This window comes from Chanodichthys erythropterus, chromosome 2 (genome assembly GCF_024489055.1).
Source record: "Chanodichthys erythropterus isolate Z2021 chromosome 2, ASM2448905v1, whole genome shotgun sequence".
Classification (NCBI taxonomy): domain Eukaryota; kingdom Metazoa; phylum Chordata; class Actinopteri; order Cypriniformes; family Xenocyprididae; genus Chanodichthys; species Chanodichthys erythropterus.
Genome location: NC_090222.1, coordinates 24,953,977 through 24,978,113, shown reverse-complemented (window position 1 = coordinate 24,978,113; position 24,137 = coordinate 24,953,977). Strand labels below are relative to the sequence as shown.

The window sequence follows — 24,137 nt, the reverse complement described above, 5'->3', positions numbered from 1 at the left end:
TTTTCTCGCCGATACCAATATTTTTTAATAAAACATTTATTAATTTCTCTCTCTGTCTCTCTCTTTTTTTTTTTTTTGGTGATGTTGCAGTTTTCCAAGCACAACACAGTGACTGTGCGTTCACACCGCCGCCGGCGAGAGCGCCAACATTCGCCTTGGCCGCCCTGCCAACAACGCTGTACTGTTCGTTCAAACCGCCGCCGACGGGAGGGTCAAAGCAGAGCCAAAGTAAATGACAAGTCGCGTCAACCAATCGGAAGCATCTCAAGCGAGGACCTCTACATTCTAATTGGTTGCCGCCGAACCGCGTCATAGCTCATTACCATAAAGTAAACCTGATTTCAACTCTCCTCGATGCTCTCACCGTCCAAGACGCGCCGCGCCGCTCTCGCCGGAGCTCTCCGCCGGCTCTCATTGAAAATGAATGACTAGCGTCACTTTGACGCTCTCGCCGCCGGCAGTGTGAACACACAGTGAGACTAATGAATGTAGGACAGCTTCTTTATTATTACTCTAATGAAAAAAAGTAATAATTTTTATGTGCTTGTCACAAACTTAAAGAACAAACATTTCACAGTGTCCAATAACCTTCAAAGGGCATAATTACCAATATATATATAATTTTTGTTATATTAAAAAGAAATTTACAAACAAATTACAAACAATACAACAAATACTATAAAGATACAAATTAAATAAACTTGTTTTTCAGATACAGTAGGTTTATTTACCATGTATACATTTATTTAACATATTTTGTTGTTTCATTAACATTAATGACAAATATAGGCTACGGTCCCTTTAAGACCAAATCCATGGATACTGACACATATCTTGTTTTCACCCAAATGTTTACATCCACTTAAGCCATAACCGACTGTACTTACATGAGATACTCCACACGATGGACATTTTGACAACGGAGAACCAATCGTGCACTGTCTGAGAGAACTGGGATCGAGAGCGAGAGAGCACTTCTGGTCTTTCATTCAGCGCGATTCCGCCTATCCCGCCTCACTAATCGATAACGCATTGTGATTGAAAGCATGCAGTTCGCAATGTGTGCTGTCATCATTAATTTTGAAGTATTTCCACACCTGTGAGGCTGACATTGTTTCTGCTGCTGCCGCCGGTGTCTCTGTGCACGGACAATTCTGTCAGTTACATCACGTGAGGTATCGGTCTTTGGTATTGGGGGTATTTTCACGAGTACGAGTACAAGTACATGAGCTTGGTATCGGGCCCGATACCAATACTAGTATCAGTATCGGTGCATCCCTAACTAAAATAGATAAAAATTAATAAAAATAATAAAAATGATAATATAATTTAATAAAATTTTTAATGAAAATGGAAAATATAAAAATAAAACATGAAAATTAACATTACTATTATTAGTTTAGCAATAATACTAAAATAACACTGATTAACATGCATTAGACATTGACATTACATGTGTTTGTTTTTTTACAGCAAGTGCAATTAAAGTGATTGCATCTGAAATGCATTTTAGTACTTAATTCTTTTTTATATACCAAAGTTGGCAACCCTAATTAATAAAAAAATAAATGTATTAAATAAAATAAAAAAATAAACCAATTTAAACTTATACTCAATGTGTAATTGGTTGGTTTTCTCCAAATTTTTAAAACATTAATATCACATATCTGCTGGCAAAGTGGAGCTAGATTTGAGCTGGCCTGGGTTTAAACATTTGCATGGCATGAAATTTGACAGTTCAAGGTGATCTGATGTCTCTTATTTGCAGTTGCCCTTGTATAATCAGGGCTGTACCGAAATGTCTGCTGTAAGTGATCTCAAGTGAGCTAATCCTTAGCGATAATATGCTTCATAAAACAAATGGACCAACTCAGCTGGTAGGTCTAATAATACTTCTGTTCTTTTCTCCCTTAAATTAACCCTTTCTGCTGGTATTGCTCTCAGTTGAATAAAAACGTCTGCTAAATGAATAAATATGGTCCAGTGAACTAATTATCTTCTTCCTACACAATAGTGACTTCAGGCCACATATTGGAAAAGCCATGAAAAATACTGCAAATTAAGCAAAATACGTTTACTTAAATATTAAGTAACTGACAAGTTATAGTACCTTCATGAAAAGCCGTCATGTGTCAAATGAGTGACTTGGACAATACAATCCATGTACCCAATGTACCTAAACCAAACATTTACCAAAAAGTGGAAGACTCCCATTCTTCCCTGATAGTTAAACCTGGAGATGACCTGACTGACCTCCAAACAGATCCATGTCTGAGACGGTGGCAGCGGGGGCAGGCACTGGCAGCGAGGCAGCGGCTGCTGGTTCGGTAGCAGAGGCTGCGGCAGAGGGAACTGCGGAGGCAGAGTCAGCCTCAGAGAGGGGCGCTTCAGAGCTAGCGGCAGCAGTGGCAGGAGCAGCCAGAGAGCCTGGAACCCCGCCACAGCAAAGCCACAACCAAACCACAGCATTCAGAAAGACAGAGGAGAAGAGAGAGGCAAGAAATGGATGTAGACAGGATGAAAGAAAGCTCAGAGGAGTTTTTTGTGGAGAGATTTTTAGCCAAATTACTTCATAAAGCTACAGCTGGATTAAAAAAGAAGAACGCAGATTCGGACAGTACAAAGTTTGTTCAGAAAGTTCCTTGTAGACAAGACACAAGGGTGTCATGCCCATTCAAATTTTGAAATTATTTAAAAAAGTAAAAAATTGTTAGGTTAATATTAGGTTGCAAAATTATTATAGGACAAAAAATTAAAATAAAATAAAATAAAAACATCAATAAAATCTAATACAATTTTAATATTTTTTGATACATTTCAAAGGCTCAGTTCTTGGATAGAACACATGTACAGTACAGTCCAAAAGTTTGGAACCACCAAGATTTTTTATGTTTTTAAAAGAAGTTTCATCTGCTCACCAAGGCTACATTTATTTAATTAAAAATACAGTAAAAAAAACTGCAATATTGTGAAATATTATTACAATTTAAAATAACTGTGTACTATTTAAATATATTTGACAAAGTAATTTATTCCTGTGATGCAAAGTTGAATTTTCAGCATCGTTACTCCAGTCTTCAGTGTCACATGATCCTTCAGAAATCATTCTAATATGCTGATTTGCTGCTCAAGAAACATTTATGATTATTTTCAATGTTGAAACAGTTGTGTACTTTTTTTTCAGGATTCCTTGATGAATAGAAAGTTCAAAAGAACAGCATTTATCTGAAATACAAAGCTTCTGTAGCATTATACACTACCGTTCAAAAGTTTGGGGTCAGTAAGAATTTTTATTTTTATTTTTTTGAAAAGAAATTAAAGAAATGAATACTTTTATTCAGCAAGGATGCATTAAATAAATCAAAAGTGGCAGTAAAGACATTTATAATGTTACAAAAGATTAGATTTCAGATACACACTGTTCTTTTGAACTTTCTATTCGTCAAATAATCCTGAAAAAAAATATTGTACACAAATATTTTGTACAATTGTACACATTAAATGTTTCTTGAGGAGCAGATCAGCATATTAGAATGATTTCTGAAGGATCATGTGACACTGAAGACTGGAGTAATGATGCTGAAAATTCAGCTTTGCCGTCACAGGAATAAATTACTTTGTCAAATATATTCAAATAGAAAACAGTTATTTTAAATTTTAATAATATTTCACAATATTACTGTTTTTACTGTATTTTTAATTAAATAAATGTAGCCTTGGTGAGCAGACAAAACTTCTTTTAAAAACATTAAAAAATCTTAGTGGTTCCAAACTTTTGGACTGTACTGTATATGCAACCTAAAAATAATCTCTACTCACCCTCACCAAGCAGATCTGACACCAAAGCCAAAAAACAGTCAGGAATAAAAGGGAAAGAAGTGAGGGGAAAAAAGAAGAAGATTGTATTAGATGAAAACAGATTTTTGATCTCTCCCTGGTTCAGCTGATCCACTTAGAGAATTTTTCTTTCTAAAGAAACTGCAGCTTACAACTGGGACTTGACAAGCTTGGGCAGAAAAGCAGAGAGGGAAAGACATTTCCCATTAGTCCGTCATTATAACTCATTAGAATGCCCACTCGATAAATATACCCCTAATTGGCCTAATTTGGGTAGAAAATGGTTCATGCAGTGCAGCTTAATAGACTAAATAGTATATAGTGGTGATATGAATGATGAAAGTACCAATAACAACCCAAACCTACAGTTTTTTTAGTCTCTTTAACAATAAATGCTGGAGTTTTTTGCACAACTTTAACCAGAAATGAGATCAGTTGACCCACCCTGATAAAACAATATAAAAAAAGTAATAAAAAAAACAACATTCTTCAATACAGCAACGACTGCTGGTGACCATGGCTTACAGCAGCAAAATGAATTGACATCAACTCACCTCCCCATGATGCAGTGGGAGCCGCTGATGCCCCAGCAGTTGGAGCCAACAGATCAAAATCCACAAGATCATTAAAGCCGCTACTGTAGAGAGAAAAAGACAAGAGAGAGTGATGCACATACAGAAAGGACATGTTACAAATGGTTGTGTTTGTTGTATTATAATAAGACAATTTACTTGATGGTGGTTATAGCCGGTGCTGCTTTTGCAGGCTCTGCTGCAACGGTGTCAGTTACTGCAGCTGCTGCAGCAGTGGGCTCTGCGGTTTTGGCAGGGGTACCAGCAGGTGTTCCATTATTTGTTGGAGATCCTTTCTATATGTGACATATTGGATTAACTAATTTTAAGTTGGTTTTACTGTTTTCACAGTAATATGAATTATGTCTTATAATACTGTATATTATACAGAATTATGTACTGTTCAAAAGTTTGGCGTCAGTAGCTTTTTTTTACTCAGCAATGATACATTTAATTGTTCAAAAGTGACTGTAAAGACTTTTACATTGTTACCAAAAAAGAAAAAAAAAGAAAAAAATCCATAACAAAAAAAAAATGAAAAGTTCTTTTGAACTTTCTTTTCATAACAGAATCCTAAAAGAACATGCATCACAGATTACATAAAAATGTTGGGATGCAAAACCATTTTCTACATTGATAACAAGAAGAAATGTTTAGAACACCAAATAAGCATATTAGTGACACTGAAGACTGGAGAAAAGCCTTCTGAAAATTTAGCTTTTCAGGAATAAATCACATTAAACTAGAAAAAAATTGTTTTGATTAATTTAAATTGTAATAATATTTCACAATATTACTGTTTTTACTGTATTTAAACAGTTAAATGCAGCCTTGGTTAGAATAAGAGACTACATTTTAATAAACATTACAAAAAACATACTGACCCTAAACTTTTGAACATTAGTGTAATACTGCATAATTCAATTGTAAAAAAGTTTCACGTTACTCACCTTAGTAGGTGACCTAGTGGTAGGAAATGTAAAGAATGTGAGAATGGCTTTTGAAATAATTTTGACAAAATATTATACTCAAAAAGTTAAATGGAATTATAATTCATGATATGAGAAATCACTTTCAAACAGCAAGCACTTATGCATTAAGGAAAATAAAATAAACAGTATTACTGTCCTGCTTCTTAATTCTTTTTTTTTTTTTCTTTTTTTTTTTGTAGAAAACAAAATAAATCCAAGTTATATAATCCCAAAAAGTATAATGTTTCTTTTAAATGCATATAATATAACAACAGCTGGCATGCATTGGGGAATACAGGGTATTCAGTAATGATACAAGTCACATGACACTGAAATGAAAAAATTCAAAATCAAAATCGATCAATTCATATTGAGCAATCAATTCTAGGCTGGCACTGGTAGTATGTTAAGTTCAGTCTGGTTTAGCTTGTACAGAGTGAACTTAATAAAAAATAAAAAATACTATTATTTCAAATAATTCATTCTATAGAGAGAGGGAACGTCAGCATTTTAAAATGCTGAAACTTAAAACTAAAAGTTCAACCATCAGTCTATAGAACTGTGAACACCACAATGACGACAACATCACCGTTACAGTACAAAAATATAATTATGTTTACGTAAAAGTGAATTCTGACAAACATTCTGTAGAGATACTTACTCATCACTGTTAACACAAGGAAAGGAGGGACAGTATTACTCTTTGTAAAGTATAGATATTATCAGCTGTAGAAAAGCTTCATCCATCCAAGATAAAGAAGAGAGACTTATTTTATTGCTTCATATTATTCAGAAGACTTTAAGGACTTACACTTTCTTCCCCTCGAGCGTGTTGAGATGTGTCTCCAGAGATTCCAGAAGACTCTCAGGGGCCTACAAAGCCACAAAACAACGCATTGTTAAAGTGACCTACCACTAAGGACACAAAGTCTCAGACTACAAAACACAAAAAGACAAAGTCAAGCTGCTAACAGTAAATGAAGACAGGCAGAGGACAGATTATACTAGAAGATTACTACAACAGAATTAATAGAGTTAACAGACTTAAAGCAAGTAAAAAATTCTCCCTGCATGCATGCAGGTTTGGATACAGAGCACAATGCTTTAGTTCATGGTCCCAGTGGGGCCCACAATGCACTGCAGCATGCTCACTCATGCATTCAGGCACAACATAGAGATTCAGAGCACGTTATTGGTTAGACATAACACACATAATCGCAGATGGGTGTATCTCATGGGTAAAAATGTCATGCAGTTACAGCTAAATATAAAATCTGGTCCATTTTTGTGCTTAATTCATAATAAAAGCTAAATAAAAAGCCTTGGGTCTAGGGAAATATGATATGATGGGCCACAAAACCACAGAGCATCTATTGACTGTCTAGGTCTTGTCAAAATACACATATCTAACATACATACATACATCTAATGCCACAAAGCCTTTACAATTCTCAAATCATGATCATTAAATATTGTTTGATCAAGCCTGGAAAAATATTTATCATTAGTATCATAAATTCAACTACCTATCATGTACAGATTGAGTAGGGTGCCTTGTCGGATCTGGTGACCCTGCTGTATGTCTGTAGCTGTTCACATTATACATCATTTTGTAATATCTGTACAAAATAATAATAATAATAATGTAAATTAAAAATTAACACAAATTTATTACTGTATTTGATGCATAAACTACAATCAGAATGGTAAAATATTACAATAGCTAAGTTGCAAATTTAAATTTGCGCAAAATTAGACTCAAAATTGAATCGTATAAAGCATTGAGAATAAAAGCGTTTCCATCCCAAGTGGTCAGGAGACTTCCTGGGAACTTAGCACAAAATATCTGTATTAAAATGATGACTGATGCAATCAGCGGCTTCTCCAAGGCTCTTTTTCATACATCATAAATGACTTGCGACTCAGAGAGTACAGACAAAACGCAATAAACACTGTCATGTTATTTTGCATTCAGTGGAGGATGCCTGGTGTTTGGGAATGCAATCGTGTGATTGCATAACCAAACAGTTCTGGTAGGTCATTATACCAAATAATTTTGATGACAGACTTTGGCTCAGTCATTTCAGAATGATCAAACCAACATTGAGTTATTCAATTGTATCCACTGTTGACGCAAAGTTGCGTGAGTTTTTTGTAGATAAACATGGAGAGAACATGGTGAGATCCATGGTCTCACATGGAGATTTTTATTCATAAAATGTGTTTCCATTGTAGTTTATGGCATGTCTTCTTATCGGATAAAAAAAGAAGCAAGCACAGCTGTCAATCATGATATTACATCCATTTTTATAGTATCAAACATGACCCATTTTTATAGCATTAAATAACTAACTAAAACCAAATTATTGGGAATATGAGCACTTGAAAATACATATGCGTGATGCGAAATACCTAAAATGACAAAAAACATCTTTGGAAAAAAATTATTTTGAAGTGTAATGCGATCTTTTAATTTCTCCCGTCCCATTCAATTACATGGAGAAGGCGGGGTTTACGACCTATACTGCAGCCAGCCACCAGGGTGCGCTCAAAATGCTTTGGCTTCACTTTTCAGGACTTGTGTGGCACACTTGGTTTCCATCTACCATTTTTTTATGCAGTTTCCCAACATTCACATTAAAATAGGTGAATGGCTAATCATAATGAACCAACAGCACTCAGACAGCTTATCTAAACATATTATTTCTTGAAGTAAATTAACCTGTGTTTACTCGATAAAGCACTTCAGTAGACTCTCCGGCCACACACATGATAAGATATCTGTAGGTCACTGATTTTGAACCAACACCAGTTTTCAGTTACCTGAATGAGTGGCGTGATATACAGCTAGATGACTTATCAGAATAAAATATACCTAAGTATAATTAATATACACAAACATTTCTGTTCATTAAAATAGTGTATGATAATTCATACAATAATTATAGCAGTGGCAGCTAAACAAATCCTTCATGGCAGCACTCTCAGGCAATTACACTGGGGTCCTAGTAGACAGATTAGTGGCTTGAGAAGTGCCTCTGAGAATTGGGGGTTCAGCTGAAGTGTTGGCGCAATACACCAATGCACTAACCTAGGGCATACCCTCAACATATCTCACCTCTTCCCATTCTCTCTGTCATACACACACAAACACAGTTACACACACGGTCATAAATATTTACAAAGGAATAATGGAGATTAATTTGTATACAATTAATCCATTAATTACCCTGCGCTCTATATCAAGCAGATAACAGTGATCCTTAAACAGTGTGTTAAACACAAATGTGTGTGTTGTCTCTCTTTAGCTCCTGTAAGACATGAGAGCTTTTTTGTTGTGACAAAAACTAACTGAAAAATGCAAAGCTAAAAAATGAGTTTTAAAACATTTCTTTTGATTTCTAATTGCAGTGTGAGGAAGGCTTGCATCAAAACTGAGTTTAATGAACAGGAATGGGCTAGTCTGAATTTAAACTCATATTTCTTCACACTAATAGAAGCTAAAAACAACAAATTAACAAAACAAAGCAATTTAATAACTCTGTTTGGTTGTGTAGACTTTAAATGCATGCACAACCGATTACTTACTTATTTCAGTATACTTGAGTCCTTTAAATAGGGTTTAAGGCAGGGGTCTCAAACTCAAATTGGTGGGGGGTCGTTTCTGTGATTGACACTTCGTAGGAGGGCCATATAAACATTCAAGCGCAAGAAAGCGCAACATTTCAGAAAATTTACTATCGGACGCGTTTCGGTGGTTTAAATCGACGCTCGTGACTTAAAGTCAAGTGCTTTTACTGTAGGCTAATTTAGGCAAGCACGCTCATAATAGAAGCGACGCGGTTGAGAGCGCGGCTCATGGTTGCATAGCAACGACAGACGCCACTGGAGCTAAAGCGCATTGGAAAGAAGGAGAATGCGGCGCGACCGCTTATGTGACGTGATATGTGAATGCCCCCATAGAACGGCGACCTTTTCTTTGCATATCAGACAGGTAGCAACTAAAGAATAATAATAATAATAATAATAATAATTTAGCGGGCCGGATTATGTTTTATTTTTTAGATCAGTTGCGGGCCGGGTAGAGGGGGAGGGCGGGCCGTAAATGGCCCGAGGGCCGGCAGTTTGAGACCACTGGTTTAAGGGAATATCTAGAAATAAATTGTGTGAGAACATTAATACACCCTATTAAAATTAATCAAATTTTTCAAGCTACACAGCTGTGCATCCTAGGCCAAAACCTAATTACAACCACTGCCAAATCCAGAACCCAGGCAGTCATGCACATCTCCCTCCAGCACGCCCTAAACTCTGCTGCTGATCCAGAGTATCTAAAGGCAACCATCCTTCCCTGACATCACACACAGCATGCTTTCAGAGCAAGCCTCCTAGTTTCTACCAGCATGAAAAACTCTCCTTATCTCATAACAGAGCTTCCACAACCGCAAAACCATTAGAAGTTTCTAAAGGAATTGGCATTTTACATGAATACAGCACAAAACAGGAGACTAAAACTATTAAAAGAAAATGGTCATTTTTTATGTTTTTCAATAAATGGCAAGGTGACAGGAGGTGGGTAATATTTTAGGTCAAACAAATAATTTTAGTGTTATTTTATAATAATTTTAGAATTTAAAATGAAAATTTCTTTTGTAAAAAAAAAAAATATATATATATATATATATATATATATATATATATATAGTACATTTTGAGCAATAAATGTTAAATAAACATTTATGAGTAACAAATTAAATTTGCAAGCATACTTAGTCTAAATTAAGCTGTTACTCTAGTGGCTTTTTCTATAGATTTAAAAAAAATCTTTAAATTTAATTTTAATTTTAATTTTGGGGGTAGAAGAGTTGAAAGCTTGAGGCAGTCAAGACAACTATATTTGAAAAAAAATGTATGCATATATATATATATATATATATATATATATATATATATATATATATATATATATATATATATATATATAAATTAAATAAAAAATAAGAAGAATAAAAAATTTCATGTTGTAATGTCATGTTGTATTACATCTTATATGTCAAGTTTAAAGAATGTTATTTTTTTTGTAATACAGGGAAAATCACATCAACAAGTTTTTGCACAAAAGGCCAAAATCACCAAAATCATAATAGCTTTTACAACAGAAAAACAAGCTATTTGTGCTTTTAATGCTTTTAAAAAAGTCAGGGGACACCAAAGTTCTCCATATTCATGGAAAGTGCCAGTTATTTTCATATTTTGCTCTTCAAAAATGGAGGCACCAGGCAGTTAAATACTCCATTAGACAGAAATTTACAAAAATTCCCAAAACTGTCAGACATCTTTAAATAGTTTTTATGCAAATAGATTTGTTCAACATATTAAATGGGTCTTAATGATTGTGGAAACTCTATTCTTGGTGATTCTTCAGCTTTACTGGGATGCAAATGTGGCTGCAGCTTAAGTTCTTGTCTCAGACAGCAAGCATTGTTGCTACTCTGCTCATGATCCTTCAGTCACATCCAAATTCACTCTCAAATGAGATTTTGTGTGCAGTTTATTTAATGAGCGCTAATGAGGATTGGCTTTTGCTCTCTCCTCAACTGCAGGATTTCCAAAAGTGGAAAGTACCACACACTACTCACACTCTCAGCCTGTGTGATCAATCTGCACCGCTGAAATAAGAAGACAGGTACAGAATCTGTCAATCAGCCGGAGGGGGCACAGGACAGGATGGATCCATGGAACACGCACCATTCTGACAAATGCCCCATCATGAGAGAAGAATGACCACTTATATGTAGCGCATGGATGTCTATGACTGGCCCAATGGCCAGTAAAGGACAACAACCTTTCAGTTGTCTAAAACTGCTGGGATTTCTCGGATTCAAAGGCTACAACACATGCAACACATGTTAAAACAACACCACAACACTGACATGCATTGTTAGTACTGACGTGGAGAGTGTTGGCATCATGAGGAATAACGAAAAGGCAGAAAATGCAATTTAAACAAAGCCTTACCTGCGTAAGTTCAGGAATATCGTTTTTGTCAATTCCCACTTGCTGTTGGGCAAAAAGGAGAGATTATATGACATAACCTATGAACCACTAATGCAAGTTTCATTGAACATTTAGTTACAAAAAATACATGGTTTACCTCAGCAATTTTGAGGAACTCTGAGACTCTGGTCATTCGTGTCAAGAATCTTTTATAGATTTCCAACGCGTCTTTGCATTGTCCTTTCTTCATCTGGAAAAATTTCTCTAAAAAAATTGAACAAGGTAATCGTAGTAAGTCATATAGTTGTGTCAAATCTTGCAGATGTCCATCTGAAAAACAAAGACTTGCCTAAAAGATTAATGATGCCATCATTATAGCAGGCATACAACTTGATCAGATCCTTGAAGAGCAACAGAAAGGCAGCATTGATCACCCCGTTTACAAGATCTTTTGGATGAACCTGAAACAACAAAGCAAGAGAATAAGAATTAAAGGTAAGTCAAAGAAATGAATGTTTCTACAAGCTGTGAATATATTTATTCACCAGCTGTTAAAATTGACCAGCTACTTAACAAAAAAAGCTTTAGTAAACATAAAATACAAGACTGTATTATTTTTCAAATTGTGAAAACATCATTAAAATGACTGTCACAGATTTGTATCTTGCAAAAGTTTGTCCTAACTTGATGTGATGCTAGTCAAGTTTGAACCCAGTGTAACAGAATCAGTCTGTGATGATGACAGAAAGCAGACTCACATCAAACTCCAGCAGAACATCGATCTGACTCTGCAGCGTGGGCATGCCTTTCAATAGCTTGTCTGTAGACATTGTTCTCATTACACCATCAGCACTGAGAAACACAAATTTTTTTTATGTCATTTATAAGTAATCATAATCCAGAATCTGGTATAACAACAATTCTTGGGTGAAATGTTAAGATCAGCCCCACCCTTACTGTAATTTTTGTAGGCCATGGAACATAGGAACATTGATGTACATGCTTAGGGACTGTCCAGATGTACAACATTTGTGGAACATAGTGCTAGATGTTTTGTACAATGTCACTAGGATACATTTTCCCAAGCATCCTGTTTTTTTATTGTTTTTTTGAGTGAGAGTGCACAGAATTATTGGCTAGCTGCCATGAATGTTACAAAGAAGATATTGGCTCAAATTAGCTCATTGTCAAAAGTATTGGGACACCCCTCCAAATTAGTGAATTCAGGTGTTCCAATCACTTCCATGGCCACAGGTGTATAAAATCAAGCACCTAGGCATGCAGACTGCTTCTACAATCATTTATGAAAGAATGGGTCGCTCTCAGGAGCTCAGTGTATTCAAGCATGGTACCGTGATAGGTTGCCACCTGTGCAATAAGTCCATTCGTGAAATTTCCTCACTACTAAATATTCCATGGTCAACTGTTAATGGTATTATAATAAAGTGGAAGCAATTGGGAACAACAGCAACTCAGCCACAAAGTGGTAGGCCACGTAAAATCACAGAGTGGGGTCAGCGCATGCTGAGGCGCACAGTGCACAGAAGTCGGCAACTTTCTGCAGTCAATAGCTACAGACCTCCAAACTTCGTGTGGCCTTCAGATTAGCTCAAGAACAGTGCGTAGAGAGCTTCATGAAAAGGGTTTCTATGGCCAAGTCTTACCAAGTGCAATGCAAAGTGTCGGATGCAGTGGTGTAAAGAGCGACGCCACTGGACTCTAGAGCAGTGGAGACGTGCTCTCTGGAGTGACGAATCACGCTTCTCTGTCTGGCAATCCGATGGATGAGTCTGGGTGTGGCGATTGTCAGGAGAACGGTACTTGCCTGACTGCATTGTGCCAAGTGTAAAGTTTGGTTGAGGGGGGATTTTGGTGTGGGGTTGTTTTTCAGGGGTTGGGCTTGGCCCCTTAGTTCCAGTGAAAGGAGCTCTTAATGCTTCAGAATTCCAAGACATTTCAGGCAATTTCATGCTCCCAACTTTGTGGGAAAAATTTGGGGATGCCCCTTCCTGTTCCAACATGACTTCGCACCAGTGCACAAAGCAAGGTCCATAAAGACATGGATGAGCGAGTTTGGTGTGGAGGAGCTTGACTGGCCTGCACAGAGTCCTGACCTCAACCCCACAGAACACTTTTGGGTTGAATTAAAGCGGAGACTGCAAGGCCTCCTCGTCCAACATCAGTGCCTGACCTTACAAATATGCTTTTAGAAGAATGGTCAAAAATTCCTATAAAAACACTCCTAAACCTTGTGGAAAGCCTTCCCAGAAGAGTTAAAGCTGTTATAGCTGCAAAGGGCAGGCCAATTCCACATTAAACCCTATGGATTAAGAATGGGATGTCATTAAAGTTTATGTGCATGTAAAAGCACACGTCCAAACTTTTGGCAAAATAGTGTGTGTGTATATATATATATGGATAGTTGACATAAAATGTAATAGAAAGGATTTCCTTTTTCAGGGAGCATGAATACTAATTACTTAGAGAATGAATTAAATATACAATTTTTAGTCTCTAATAATCAGATGTGTGTGTTTGAGTTGTTAGCCATGAGCTGTCATTGTGCTTGGGATGTCAGCCAATTTATGTGCTGTAGCTCTTTCATTGTGTCTGCAATGAGACCTTGGTCACCAACATACAGTAGGCAGCCTCTGAGTAATGGCCCATTTTACTTATCAAAGTCACACACACACACACATGCATACACACACACACACACACACACACACACACACACACAATAGTTCCAAGGGAGCAAGGAACCTGGTGAAAATAACTGCTTTTTCAACAGAAGCATCACAAGGATTCAAGGTTGTCCTTGATTTCCCAGCATCCCACTCAAATCTGTTACTGCGCAGTAGCGTTCCAATGTTAATTCAGGGTACAGCCATGTAGCAGAATAATCATTTACCCTTTCTTCACTCTGCCAAAGTCGAAAGCCATCTGTCTGTAGGCAAATGCCTTCTCGTTCAGATACCTGCTGTAGCGTCTGATAAACGTTGACATGTCGTAACCTGAAAGTACAAGCCTTTATAAATACAACAGACTGATGATTTATAGTTCATAGACAATTTCAAATGTACGCAGTGGGCATGACATCAAAGTTTATCAAATAAGAACTAAAAGTAGTGCAATTAATTATAGCTCACATAACTCTTTTATAGTGATTTATTTCACACAAGAAGATTTTGACTGGAAGCTGCTGTCACTGCATGAAATATTACTTACCATGAGAGCCAGTTTTGTCCAAAAAATTACTAAGATTGAATAGGGTGTTCCTGGAGGCCAGGTACTGGATGAATCTCTGGAAAAAAAGGACAAAAAAGCAGTTAAACTTTCAGCACACATGGAATTATAATTCAGATGTAAGTTTTTGGAAGACTACAATTTCAATACTGCCCTCAATTAATAAAAAAGTTCCAATCAGCAATTGACAGAGATACAGAGAGATGCATAAGAAATGCAGAACTGCATATGAAAACTGTGGTTCGGTGAAAAAAAAGAATTAATTGCTACCAAACCGATATCATCATCTCATGATTAATCACTCAGAACTCACATTAAAGCTTTGAGTAGGAGTGAATGCAAATATTGAAATAATGGCAGAGGATTTATCAAGAAAGACCAGCACACTCACCACATATGAACAGTGAATACAGCCTTCATTTACAAACACATTTATGCAGCTTGACACATTTAATGAAAAACAGCAGGCAAACAAGACTAGTGAAAACAGAAATGAGCAGCGAATAGGAAATGAAATTGAAAATATTCACTAATCAAAATAATTAGAAAAATTATTTTGTAATTGGTTTCCACACACAGTGTGAATATTTAACTGGAAATATTTTTTTTTGTCTTGCAACAATCAGTAAAAATATGATTATTACTTGTTTGTATTTTAATTTCAGAGAACGTATCTTGAATTAGTTTTTGTGTGTGTGTGTGTGTGTGTGTGTGTGTGTGTGTGCGCAGTGGTGGCTGGTGCAAAAAAATGTTGGTGGGGCACAATTAAGAAATAGAATTAATAGAAATGCAGGAATTAATAGGCTAATTGTTAAATAATCATTTAACAAGTGATATAATAATGTATCATTACTAATATAAAACATGGAAAATTCTGTATTTAAGGCATGCATAGGACTGGGATCTAAAAAAAAATAAATCTGTATTTAATTAAAAAAACAATGTATTTCATATCCTGCCCAATATTGTCCTAGAAACAATGTTCATATTGAAGGCTATAAAAACAAACTTGAACTGTGTAGTATGGATCAAATAACATTAGGCCTAGGCTATATTCTAAAATTGTAACTTTACAATGTAAAATCAAAATGTTTTTTAAAGCAGAAGTTAAATACACTCAACTAAAAAATGAAAATAAATAAAAACAAAAGAACAGACCAATTATTATTATTTTGAATACCCTACAACAGTCACTTTACACAGTTACTGCTATAGTACAAATACACTTAGTTGTATTTTCGAAATTGTACATATGGTATAATTATGTTCGCCAACAAAAACAAATTTTCAACTACAAATATTTTTAGCAAAATGTATTTTACTCAGATTGAACTCCATCTGTTTGGCGCGCATGCGCGCGGCGGCGCTCGTTCACGGAAGTTTGTGCTTGCTGAAGACTCGTCCACGCCTGACTGCAAAATGGAAATATTTTCTCGACTTTCTAACATTTGCAGATGGAGAATATATCTGTGAAATGTAAATAATGGAATGAGAAAATTATTGGATGTCACTTCATCTTAAAGAAAAATATTAATGGAGGTATGTTTGTTTTCACCAATCGCTACAAAGTTAAGGTTACGTATGATGACGAAAGCACGTTAGTGCGAGCCCTCCCGGAACCCATAGAGATTGCATTGCAGTGCCTGCAGTTCGAAAAAAAAGTTCTGTGAATGGAAGTCTATGGGAGTAGTCGGGGCAAATCTCGGCCAGACTGAAATTGCCCAAAAAGAGGCGGTACTCCACAGAGCGTGACTCGATGCTGATTGGACTATATCCAGAAGCAGAACAAACAGCCTAGCAGTGACAGCTAGCATAACTTTGGTTGATGTGATTGAAAAATTCGTCCCTTTCTCACTTTGGTGGTGTGTTGCCCTATTGCCCTAATGAAGAAACCGCCCCTGTGTGTGTGTGTGTGTGTGTGTGTGTGTGGCATTTTTATGTCTTCTTTATTAAAAAAATATCTCAAAATATGTAGTTAGTGTCACAGAGACGAACTCCGTGATTCCCTCCTCTGACCATCAGAGGGCACCCTCTCCCGAGAACTGACACACACACACACACACACACACACACACACACACACACACACACACACACACACACACACACACACACACACACACACTCACACACACACACACACACACACACACACACACACACACTCACACACTACATTTCCAATCAGCCCCGTACCTTGGACTAATCACCGCACCCAGCTGCAGCTCATTTACTGGACTATTTAAGACATTCACTACCCCACCATCATTGCGAAGTCTGGTATTGCCACGGTGTACATTTCTGAGCGTTTTCTTGTATTGACTGCCTGCCTGTTACTGAACCTGTTTGCCTCTCGTTTACGATTCTCTGCTGCCTGTCTTTGGACTTTTTACTGTTGCCTGGACCATAAGCGCTGATCCATAGGCTGGAGCTCCCACGGAAATGGTCGAGCACCCACGGAAAAATACGAGATATTCTCCATGGATTTTAACAAGTAAAAAATTAATAGCAGCTATCAGAAACGATCCTTTATATATATATATATATACAGCTGTGGAAAAAATTAAGAGACCACTTAACATTGATTTCTGAACTTGGAGTGGTCTCTTATTTTTTTCCATAGCTGTATATATATATATACAGTACAGTCCAAAAGTTTGGAACCACTAAGATTTTTAATGTTTTTAAAAGAAGTTTCGTCTGCTCACCAAGGCTACATTTATTTAATTAAAAATACAGTAAAAAACAGTAATATTGTGAAATATTATTACAATTTAAAATAACTGTTTTATATTTGAATATATTTCACAAAGTAATTTATTCCTGTGATGGCAAAGCTGAATTTTCAGCATCATTACTCCAGTCTTCAGTGTCACATGATCCTTCAGAAATCATTCTAATATGCTGATCTGCTGCTCAAGAAACATTTAATGTGTACAATTGTACAAAATATTTGTGTACAATATTTTTTTTCAGGATTATTTGATGAATAGAAAGTTCAAAAGAACAGTGTTTATCTGAAATCTAATCTTTTGTAACATTATAAATGTCTTTACTGACACTTTTGATTGATTTAATGCATCCTTGCTAAATAAAAGTATTAATTTCTTTTCAAAAAAATAAAAATAAAAATTCTTACTGACCCCAAACTTTTGAACGGTAGTGTATAATGCTACAGAAGCTTTGTATTTCAGATAAATGCTGTTCTTTTGAACTTTCTATTCATCAAGGAATCATAAATGTAGCCTTGGTGAGCAGACGAAACTTCTTTTAAAAAAATTAAAAATCTTAGTGGTTCCAAACTTTTGGACTGTACTGTATATATATATATATATATAGATATATATATATATATATATATATATATATATATATATATATATACAGGCCGTTTCTATGACGTTATTTTAATGGCAAAAGTCGACAACTCGCACAAATCTCTCAACTCGCAGTCGGATTTCCTTCACTCTCGCACTCGCTCAGAGAGGGGGGGCTGTTACTGGACACCCACCGGCAGAAACATAAATCAGCGCCTATGGCCTGGACTGTGAGTGATATCTGCCTGCCCTGATTCCCTGCCTTTACCCTGACTACGATTCTGCCTGTCCCTTGCTATCCCTGTTTGCCCCTGTTTGACCCTGCCTGTTTGTACTACCCTTTCTATCAATAAAGGCTGCTGATGGATCCCAACTCAAGTGACGAATCATTACAGTTAGATTTATGCTTAAAACAAGAAAAAAAAAACCTATAAGGTAAAGAAACATATGCTTAGTTTAAGATATATTCTCTACAGACAAGCCTTATTATCTGATGTCATTTCTCAAGTCTCAATTTCTCAATCTCAAGTCTTGATTAGAGAATTTTACTAGAAAACCGTTTTATTGTATGTTTGGTTCATGAATTCTAGTGTTCTGTGAAGGTATATATTATATTATCTATTTATGGAAGACCTTTTGAAAGTGATTTTTGGAGTTAAAATATTAAATTTTAATTAAATTTAATTTAATTAATTATTAAATTTGAAATATTAAACTACAACACAAATCAAACCTATTCCAGCAATACATCATCTCAGTGTGCTGTGCCTTTTCAGTTCTGCCAGTCAGAGTTTAACTGATGTGTCAGCTGATCGATACAGAGGCTTGTGAGGAGATGAATGTACATATATACTGTACCTAACACTTTTAATCAATTAGGTCAGACTACTAACCAGTTCAAATATCCATGTGTCAAGGTAAATACTTCCCATGTGTATGTGACCTAACCTGATGTTATAAAACACACACCCTGTTTAATTGTTTCTTCCAGAGTGTGACTTTCCTATCTGACTATCCAGCTGCACCTCTGTCTCCCCTTGCGCTGATATCCACCATAACGAATTAAACATTAGGGGGAAGATTATGAAGCAGTGCAGCTGTCTCCTCAGACAAAGCAGTCTGGCAGGTCACATTTCTAATAATTGAATAGCTCTCTTTAACTAGAAGTGAGTTCATCTACTATATATTACTGCTTTGACATACATTATTTTCCCTCAATGCTTATTCAGCAGAATGAAAGGCAATGCTTGTAGAAGTATCAACACTCTGCATAACTTTACATAATAGATTTACATAATAACACGCACATCGGGAGACCATCACTTTGAGCCTTGGACAATTTTTTGAACCCGTCTTACTAAAAATTAAAGTGGTTTCAAAAGACGAATTAGAATTAATTAGAATGATTCTATCATGTGACACTGAAGATTCAGCACTGCCATTAAAGAAATAAATTACATTTTATAATATATTAAAATAGAAAACATTTTTTTAAATTTTTACTAATAATTCACCACATTACTGTTTTTACTGTATTTTTTATCAAATAAATGCAGCCTTTGTTGAGCATAAGTGTCACGGGAACGTTGTAGGAACACACACGAAGAATATGATTCAAGTACAGTCTTTAATAATCTCAAACTGATTATTATTAGGTATCTATTATTAGATTATCAGGTACACACACAATGTAACATTACTGAGACCGGACAAAGAATACTGAAAACACAGGAACTTAAATACACAGGCAAAGAAAGTGATTAACGATAACACAGCTGAATGTGATGGAAAACCATATTAGTAACCATAACAAAAAAGGAGTAGCAGGAAAATTGAACAAAGGAAAACAAGAACTGATAAATGCAAACTGAAAGTCTGTTAAGGTGAAACAAGACAACACAGACAGACTAGGGGTGACAAATCTTTCAAAAACATTAAAATATATTATTGACCCCAAACTTTTCAAAAGACTGGGTTTCATTCACTAATAATTGCGTACATTATTCATATTTATAAACAAAAAAAATTCCACCCGATTCACAACACGTGTGTACGTACATGACTTTGTTCTTAACCTCGGTGTAATGTTGATGAATTCGGAGTATTCTAAATGAGCGACCACGTACCTGAGGTTGGTAATTTGCATAATACACGCCCAAACCAGCTCCATATAAGGGCTTTCAATTTCTACAATGCAGCACTTGTCCAGAGAAAATGATAATGAATGGGAGATTTTGCTGTCGGAGGTGGTAGCCACAAAAGGTGTGCTGTTCAAAAGTGTAACAGGTAAAAAAGAACCATGGGATGTGGTAACAAAAACCGCTAATGTATTAAAATTACATGCGTGTTCTTTTTTTTCCATGTTTATAAGGTCACCAAACTTATAGTTTGGATTATAGCACATATGATTATTGTGTATGTGTGGTTTAAGTTGTTTTTACATGTCTTTTAATAAGACATGTAAAAACATGTGAATAAATTTTATTACAAAAGTTTCGGTGAATCATGATTTGTTTGTGAAAACATTTGTATGCAGATTTCACACTCAAATTTGTGTTTAGTGAGTGAGATAGTGCATATAATTTTATGAAATTGCATAAGAATTAATATTCACTAGCTACGCCTTTGTCATTCCATGATGTCATAACCAGCATGTCCATATGCACACCTCCATAACTATCCCCACCACTTTTTATAACATAGTGACGCCTATTCATATGCAGCCCGCATATATGTGGCTTCATATTTATTCAGTTATCTTTTGTAGCTGCAGCTCTCTGAAATTCTATCAGTTCCTCTCAAGCTATCAGTTCCTTCACCCTCCTTCCATTATCATTCATTCTTCTTGCTCTTTATGTCATTCTGCCTTTTCACTCTCCAATGTCTCTGTCACCGCACAGCGCCAGCCTTGACTGAAAGAGTAAACTGCGCTTTCAGAAAGAGAGAGTGAGAGAGAGAGAGAGAGAGAGAGAGAGGGCCGGAGCATCTGCCCGCCTGAGTGTCTCTGCTCCTATTGTGAGCCTGATGGGTGTGATAATGGTGATAAGCAGAAGCAAGAGGGCTTTGAGTGCAATAGGTGGTCAGCTGTGGGTATAAGCTCCTCAGAACATTGTTAAAATTCAAGGAAAGGCTTCACAAAGCCTAAAGTTTGTTTAACTGTTAGGTTTAAACAACACTGTTTATGTATTATTAACATCTTTCAACAATGCAAACATCTGCAGCCCAAGCCAGAATCAATTTGAAAACACTTTCAAACCACGTTTTAAATTGCATTGTTGAGACATTGAATATTTTGAGTATTCTGAAATGGGAATTATGTCAAAGGCTGGTACAGTAATTTTCACAAACATCAAAAGTAACTGCTTTCAAAGTGTTTTTAAGTGTCACTAATATAAAATAACTATTTTGTATTTTAACATATTTTAAAATGTCATTCTTCCTGTGATGGAAAACCTGAATTTTCAGCAGCCATTACTCCAATCTTCAGAGTCAAAATCATCCATCAAATATCTTAAAGGGATAGTTCACCCAAAAATGAAAATTTGATGTTTATCTGCTTACCCCCAGCGCATCCAAGATGTAGGTGACATTTTTTCTTCAGTCAAACACAAATGATGATTTTTAGCTGCAACCGCTGCCGTCTGTCAGTCGTATAATGGCAGTAGATGGGAACTTCATCAATAAGAGTAAATAAAGCTTGCTTAGACAAATCCAAATTAAACCCTGCGGCTCGTGATGACACATTAATGTCCTAAGACACGAAACGATCGGTTTGTGTGAGAAACCGAACAGTATTTATATCATTTTTTACCTCTAATACACCACTATGTCCAACTAAAGGACATCACTAAAGGAGTCATGAACGGAGTTGGACATAGTGGTGTTTTAGAGGTAAAAAATGATATAAATACTGTTCGGTTTCTCACACAAACCAATCGTTTCGTGTCTTAGGACATTAATGTGTCATCACGAACAGCAGGGTTTAATTTGGATTTGTCCAAGCAAGCTTTATTTACTCTTATAGATGAAGTTCCCATCTACTGCAATTATTTGATTGACAGACGGCAGCGGTTGCAGCTAAAGATCATAATTTGTGTTCGACTGAAGAAAAAATGTCACCTACATCTTGGATGCGCTGGGGGTAAGCAGATAAACATCAAATTTTCATTTTTGGGTGAACTATCCCTTTAATATGCTGATTTGGTGCACAAGTAAAATTTCAATAATAGTTGCTGCTTAAATAGTGTTTTTTGTTTGTTTTGTTTTGTTTTGCTTTTGTAATGATCGTAAAAGTGTCGCTTTTGATAATTTTAATGCATCCTTGCTGAAAGTATTAATTTCTTTCAAAAAAAGGAAATCTTACTGACGTCTAGGTTTTGAATGGTAATGTACAAAACCAACAACAAGAGAGAATGCATATTTTGTCTAATTGAGATAGTTAGAACTGACTTCAACAACTATCCATTACCATAACTGACACTTCATAATAATGTTTCATTCAAAATATTATCGTGACATTGCCATAAAAGTTGTTTACCATACAAGTATCATGTAAATAACACTGCAGTAATCAACTGCTTGCTCCTCACCTCATTGCCATGGACCATCAGGTGGTGAGTGGTGACCAAAGCCTTGAAGACCACAATCCAGCTAGCATTCCCTGCTCTCTCAAACAGGGTATCAGCCATCTGGGGAATATTGACATTGGACTCCTGCGTTGCCTGGATCAAATCTGTGAGGGAATATGAAATGCAAATTAAAGACTTAACTTGAACTCATAACAGTTCCTCCATACTGTATTACGGCATTCTGGGTAAAAGCAGTGGGCTCAACGCAGACCAGGACATCAGGGTAAGAGGAACACTTGTGCTATTCAGTGCTGTCCTGCATTCAACTTCAGTCTTGCTCTGTTTCTGAACTGTGCTTAGCATGCTAGCATATCAAACATTCTCTCTTAAAAGACATATAAGTTCAGAGGGGCAAAATGATGACAGAGTTCACAAATCTCTATAAGCCATTATAATTTGAATTCTCATTATAGCTATGGTTATGGACATATATTATCCATAAATAATGGCCTAAACTTAATAATGCAGATATGAAGAGAACAGAACAGGTGATTAATATTATAGCGCTATCATAACTTTGAATAATGAAGTGTGATGGGAACACTGTGGTGCACCAGTGCATGACAAACGTCTCTTTTGACTTGCCATTCAGTGTGACATCTGACAATGCAGGAAAATATGCTAAAGGAGAGCAATAAAGAGACATGAGAGAGGTAGAATGTGAAATACATAGATAAACAATCAAAAAGACAGACAGAGAGTTAGATAATAAGATAGACATACAGAGAGTTGGAAAAATGTGTAGTTAGACAGACAGATGGACAAACAGAAAGACAAGCTATTGGATAGTTAGACAAATAGACAGACAGACAGAGAGTTGGATAGTTAGATTGGTAGGCTGTCAGACAAACAGATATTTGGAGAGTTAGAAAGACAGATAGTTAGATCGACAAACAGATACAGTTAGACAGTCAGACAGAGAGATAGTTAGAGAGAAAGATACAAACCCAATTCCAAAAAAGTTGGGACACTGTACAAATTGTGAATAAAAAAGGAATACAATAATTTACAAATCTCATAAACTTACATTTTATTAACAATAGAATATAGATAACATATCAAATGTTGAAAGTGAGACATTTTGAAAAGTCATGCCAAATACTGGCTCATTTTGGATTTCATGAGAGCTACACATTCCAAAAAAGTTGAGACAGGTAGCAATAAGAGGCAGGTAGCAAAATGTACATATGAGGAACAGCTGGAGGACCAGTTTGCAACTTATTAGGTCAACCGGCAACATGATTGGGTATAAAAAGAGCCTGTCAGAGTGGCAGTGTCTCTCAGAAGTCAAGATGGGCTGAGGATCACCAATTCCCCCAATGCTGCAGCGAAAAATAGTGGAGCAATATCAGAAAGGAGTTTCCCAGAGAAAAATTGCAAAGAGTTTGAAGTTATCATCATCTACAATTCATAATATCATCCAAAGATTCAGAGAATCTGGAACAATCTCTGTGCATAAGGGTCAAGGCCGGAAAACCATACTGGATGCCCATGATCTTCGGGCCCTTAGACAGCACTGCATCACATACAGGAATGCTACTGTAATGGAAATCATAACATGGGCTCAGG

At 36.1% G+C, this 24,137-nt stretch overlaps 1 protein-coding gene across 1 annotated transcript in view; it reads right to left on the bottom strand.

Moving 5' to 3' along the window:
- The window catches only part of snap91a (synaptosome associated protein 91a), a 66,403-nt gene that overhangs the window by 17,244 nt on the left and 25,022 nt on the right, over positions 1-24,137 (bottom strand). The window contains exons 2-15 of the mRNA XM_067406031.1: positions 22,530-22,672; positions 14,606-14,681; positions 14,289-14,391; positions 12,136-12,229; positions 11,727-11,838; positions 11,535-11,641; positions 11,399-11,440; positions 6,192-6,253; positions 6,042-6,047; positions 5,360-5,372; positions 4,569-4,705; positions 4,392-4,474; positions 3,820-3,834; positions 2,254-2,427 (exon numbers count right to left, since the gene is read on the bottom strand). Coding sequence (XP_067262132.1) covers positions 2,254-2,427; positions 3,820-3,834; positions 4,392-4,474; positions 4,569-4,705; positions 5,360-5,372; positions 6,042-6,047; positions 6,192-6,253; positions 11,399-11,440; positions 11,535-11,641; positions 11,727-11,838; positions 12,136-12,229; positions 14,289-14,391; positions 14,606-14,681; positions 22,530-22,672 — 1,167 coding nt within the window. The remainder of the gene's footprint in view (positions 1-2,253; positions 2,428-3,819; positions 3,835-4,391; positions 4,475-4,568; positions 4,706-5,359; positions 5,373-6,041; positions 6,048-6,191; positions 6,254-11,398; positions 11,441-11,534; positions 11,642-11,726; positions 11,839-12,135; positions 12,230-14,288; positions 14,392-14,605; positions 14,682-22,529; positions 22,673-24,137) is intronic.